The sequence below is a fragment of the Rhincodon typus genome, chromosome 6, assembly GCF_021869965.1.
Source record: "Rhincodon typus isolate 14 chromosome 6, sRhiTyp1.1, whole genome shotgun sequence".
Classification (NCBI taxonomy): Eukaryota; Metazoa; Chordata; class Chondrichthyes; order Orectolobiformes; family Rhincodontidae; genus Rhincodon; species Rhincodon typus.
In genome coordinates this window covers 851,963-857,000 of record NC_063337.1, presented here as the reverse complement: position 1 = coordinate 857,000, position 5,038 = coordinate 851,963, and the positions used below count along the sequence as shown (strand labels likewise).

Sequence of the window (5,038 nt, the reverse complement as noted above, 5' to 3'; positions counted from 1 at the left end):
GATTGGTGGGGTGGTACGTGAGGACGAGGGGGATTCTTTTTTGGTTGTTATTGCGGGGAGGGGGTGTGAGGGATGAGTTGCGGGAAATGCAGGAGACACGGTCAAGGGCGTTCTTGACCATGGAGAGGGGGAAGTTGCCGTCCTTGAAAAACGAGGACATCTGAGATGTTCGGGAGTGGAATGCTTCATCCTGGGAGCAGATGCGGCGGAGGCAAAGGAGTTGGGAATAGGGGATGGCATTTTTGCAGGAAGGTGGGTGGGAGGAGGTGTATTCTAGGTAGCTGTGGGAGTCAGTGGGCTTGAAATGGATATCGGTTTCTAGGTGGTTGCCAGAGATGGAAACAGAGAGGTCCAGGAAGGAGAGAGAGGTATCAGAGATGGTCCAGGAGAACTTAAGGTTGGGGTGGAAGGTGTTGGTGAAGTGGATGAAATGTTCGAGCTCCTCGTGGGAGCACGAGGCGGCGCCGATATGGTCATCAGTGTAATGGAGGAAGAGGTGGGGTTTAGGGCCAGTGTAGGTATGGAAGAGGGATTGTTCCACTTTTCAATCCCAACCTCACCATAAAACCCGTGGACAAGGGAGGCGCAGTTGTAGTATGGCACACTGACCTCTATATCGCCGAGGCCAGACACCAACTCTCCGACACCTCCTCCTACCGCCCCCTTGATCATGACCCCACCCCCGACCACCAAACCATCATCTCCCAAACCATCCACAATCTCATCACCTCAGGTGACCTCCCACCCACAGCCTCAAACCTCATCGTTCCCCAACCCCGCACTGCCCACTTCTATCTCCTTCCCAAAATCCACAAACCTGACTGCCCCAGTCGACCCCACCTCTTCATCCGTTACATTGATGATTATACACCTCCTCCCACCCACCTTCCTGCAAAAATGCCATCCCCTATTCCCAATTCCTTCGCCTCCACCGCATCTGCTCCCAGGATGAGGCATTTCACTCCCGTACATCTCAGATGTACTCGTTTTTCATGGACTGCAACTTCCCCCGCCTCGGTGGTCGAGAATGCCCTCGACCGTGTCTCCCGCATTTCCTGCAACTCATCCCTCACATCCCCTCCCCGCAATAACAACAAAAACAGAATCCCCCTTGTCCTCATGTACCACCCCACCAACCTCCGGATCCAACGCATCATCCTCTGACACTTCCGCCATCTGCAATCCGACCCCACAACCAAAGACATTTTTCCCTCCCCACCCTTATCTGCTTTCTGGAGGGGCCACTTTCTCCGTGACTTCCTTGTCTGCTCCACACTCCCCTCCAGCCCCACCACACCTGGCACTTGTCCCTGCAACCGCAGGAAGTGCTACACCTGCCCCCATACCTCCTCCCTCATCCCCATCCCAGGCCCCAAGAAGACCTTCCACATCAAACAGATGTTCACCTGCACATCTGCTAATGTGGTATACTGCATCCGCTGTTCCTGATGTGGCCTCCTCTACATCGGGGAAACCAAGCGGAGACTCGGGGACCGCTTTGCGGAACACCTACGCTCGGTTCGCAATAAACAACTGCACCTCCCAGTCGCGAACCATTTCAACTCCCCCTCCCATTCCTCAGATGACATGTCCATCCTGGGCCTCCTGCAGTGCCACAACGATGCCACCCGAAGGTTGCGGGAACAGCACCTCATATTCCGCTTGGGAACCCTGCAGCCCAATGGTATCAATGTGGATTTCACAAGCTTCAAAATCTCCCCTCCCCCTACCGCATCCCAAAACCAGCCCAGCTCATCCCCGCCTCCCTAACCTGTCCTTCCTCCCACCTATCCCCTCCTCCCACCTCAAGCTGCACCCCCATCTCCTACCTACTAACCTCATCCCGCCCCCTTGACCTGTCCGTCCTCCCTGGACTGACCTATCCCCTCCCTACCTCCCCACCTACACTCACCTTTACTGGCTCCATCCCCGCCTCTTCGACCTGTTTGTTTCCTCTCCACCTATCCTCTCCTCTATCCATCTTCTATCCGCCTCCCACTCTCTCCCTATTTATTTCAGAACCCCCTTCCCCTCCCCCTTTTCTGATGAAGGGTCTAGGCCCGAAACGTCAGCCTTCCTGCTCCTCTGATGCTGCTTGGCCTGCTGTGTTCATCCAGCCCTGCACCTTGTTATTTCATAAAAGACTATTTGTTTATCTGTCCCTTTCCAGATGAATTTCTATGGAGAGGGTTCCGTGCTGCTGCTGAATTCATTAATAAAACCTGGCCCGGATTACCGGATCACATCGATGCAGCATTCCGGATCCACCATAAAATCTCACCGCAGCATCATGACAGAATGTTCTTCTTCAAGGTAGGGCTGACCAGTGACAGTATCCAATGGTTATCAAATCTTCATCAGGCCTGCGGCTTTCATGTAGGTTTCCATGGAGCAGTAATCCCCTGAACACAGCCCAGACTGTGGCGATGGCCCAGAGCCAGCGGACAAAACCATTCAATATACCCACTCGGTGTTTCACAGGCTTGCCTGGCACTGGGTCATCAATCAACAGGCCAGCACCCTCACACGACACACTGGCTCAACCAATCTGCAAATCAGCAAAGAGGGGATTGGAGAGGGCGGGAGGGCAGAAGGAATTTCTTCTCTCAGGCACAAGTGTTTCTGTGAAATGGGTCATTATGTATATTTAAGGCTGAGAGAGACAGATTTTTAATCAGTAAGATATCCAGAGTAATGGAAATATGCAGGAAAGTGGAACTGAGGACTTTCAGATCAGCCATTATCTTATTGAAGGAACAGAGCAGACTCAATGGACTGAATGGCCTACCTCTGCTCTCACACTTTATGGTCTTACAGGAGGTAGGCATGTGAGGTTGGGAATGTCACTGGGTTAGTAAAATATAGATGCACAGGCTGACAGTCTGGGGACATGGTTTCGAATCCCACCCTGCAGCTGGTGACATTTAAATTCAGCTAATCGATCTTGAATTGAAATCTAGTCTCAGTGATGGTGACCATGAAACTATCATTGACTGTTGTTAAAACCCATCTGGTACACTAATGTCCTTCAGGGAAGGAAGGAAATCTGCCACCCTCACCTGGTCTGGCCTACATGTGACTCCAGACCCACAGCAATGTGGGTGACTGGCCATGTGGGCAATTAGGAATTGGCACTGAATGTGACCCAGCCAGTGATATCCACATCCTGTTTATGAATAAAGAAAAAGGTTTGCAAAATCCTGAGTGGGCTGTATGGAGTAGACTGAGAAAAGCTGTTCCCACTCATAAAAGAAACAAAAATGTTATATTCAAAGTGATGTGTGAATGAAGCAAGAGTGTGGAATACGCTCCCTGGAAATGTGGTGCAGGTAGGCTCAAAGAAGACATTGAAAAGGGCGTTGGATAGTTATTTGGATAAAAAGAATGTGCAAGATATGGAGATAAAGCAAGGAATTTGCCACAAGGTAATGATGCTACAGACAGGATGGGCCGAATAGCCTCCTTCAGCACAGTAGAATTCTGCGATTCTGAAATATTAAGAAACGGTTGGAGACACTGGATACAAAAGGCTCTGGATCTTGGCAATATTCCAGAAACTGTGCCAAAGACCGCTCCCCAAGCCAAGCTGTTCTGGTATAGTTACAACACATAGTTAAACCTGAAACACTACATTGGGTTTCCCACTCTCCCTCCTTCTCTGACCAAAAAAAAAGACTCTGTGAGGACAACTGGGAAGGTAAGGATGTATAAGGGAGCAGCCATTAAAGAGAATGAGCCAGTGTTAGAGTGGAAGTGCTGAGGCCTTTGTTTGAGATGTTTTGGCATGAGGAGGCTGAACAGGGAAACAGGTAAGAGCAGGTAAGGGCTCTTTAACTCTCTTTCTGTATAGACTGAAGGCAGTAGGGACGGCAGTTAGGGCAGTGGCATGCTCCTCTTGCAGGATGTGGGAGATCAGGGAGACTTCCATATTCCCTGGTGGCTACACCTGTGAGACATGCACCCGGCTGCAGCTCCTGACAGACCGCATCAGGGAATGGGAGCTGGATGGACTCAGGATCATCCGGGATACAGAGAACATTACTGATAAGAACTATAGTGAAGTGGTCACTCCTAAGGTGCAGGCTGCAGGTAACTGGTAGAGATAGGTTCTTCACTTAGAGAGTGGTAGGGGCGTGGAATGCATTGTGGAGTCGGCCTCATTAGGGGTATTTAAGCAGCTATTAGATAGGCATATGGATAATAGTTTAAGGTAGGGGCGGTGGTTAGATAGACCTTAGGTTTAGGGTAAAAGTTTGGCACAACATCATGGGCCGAAGGGCATGTACTGTGCTGTACTGTTGTATGTTCTAACTGGGTGACCACTAGAAGAGGTAAAGGGGGATGGCAGATAGTGCAGGGTTCCCCTGTGGCCATTCCCCTCAATAACAGATATACCAGTCTGGATACTGATGAGATTGGGCGGGGTTGGGGGTGGGGGTGTGACCTTTCAGGGGCTAGCAGCAGCAGCCAGGTCGGTGGCTCTGAGGCTTAGAGGGAAAGGGTACAGTCAGACAGAGCGATAGTGATAGGAGACTCAGTTGTGAAGGGGACAGACAGGAGATTCTGTGGCCGCAGAAGACACACCAGGATGGTGTGTTGTCTCCCGGGTGCCAGGGTCAAGGATTTTTCTGAGCGGTTGCAGAACATTCTGAAGGGGGAGGGTGACCATCCAGAGGTCATTGTGCACATCGGTACAAATGACATAGATAGACAAAGGAATGGGGTCCTGTGAAATGAATCTAGGGAGTTAGGTACAAAGTTAAAAAGCAGGACCTCAAGGGTACTGATCTCTGGATTACTCCCAGTGCCACGCATCAGTGAGGATAGAAATAGAAAGATAGGCCAGATGAATGCATGGCTGAGGAGCTGGCATAGGGGGCAAAGTTTTCATAAGGGGCAAAGTTTTCAGTTCTTGGGTCATTAGGATCTCTTTTGGAATAGAGGTGACCTGTACAAGAGGGATGGGGTGCACTTGAACCTGAGGGGTTCCAATATCCTCGCGGGGAGATTTGCTAGTGTTACCTGGGAGGGTTTAACC

The 5,038-nt window shown here is 50.7% G+C and overlaps 1 protein-coding gene across 1 annotated transcript in view; it reads left to right on the top strand.

The window, feature by feature from the left end:
* LOC109926526 (hemopexin) overlaps window positions 1-5,038 on the top strand; it is a 12,591-nt gene that overhangs the window by 1,404 nt on the left and 6,149 nt on the right. Inside the window, exon 3 of the mRNA XM_048597845.1 lies at window positions 2,171-2,313. Within this exon, the coding sequence (XP_048453802.1) occupies window positions 2,171-2,313 (143 nt within the window). The remainder of the gene's footprint in view (window positions 1-2,170; window positions 2,314-5,038) is intronic.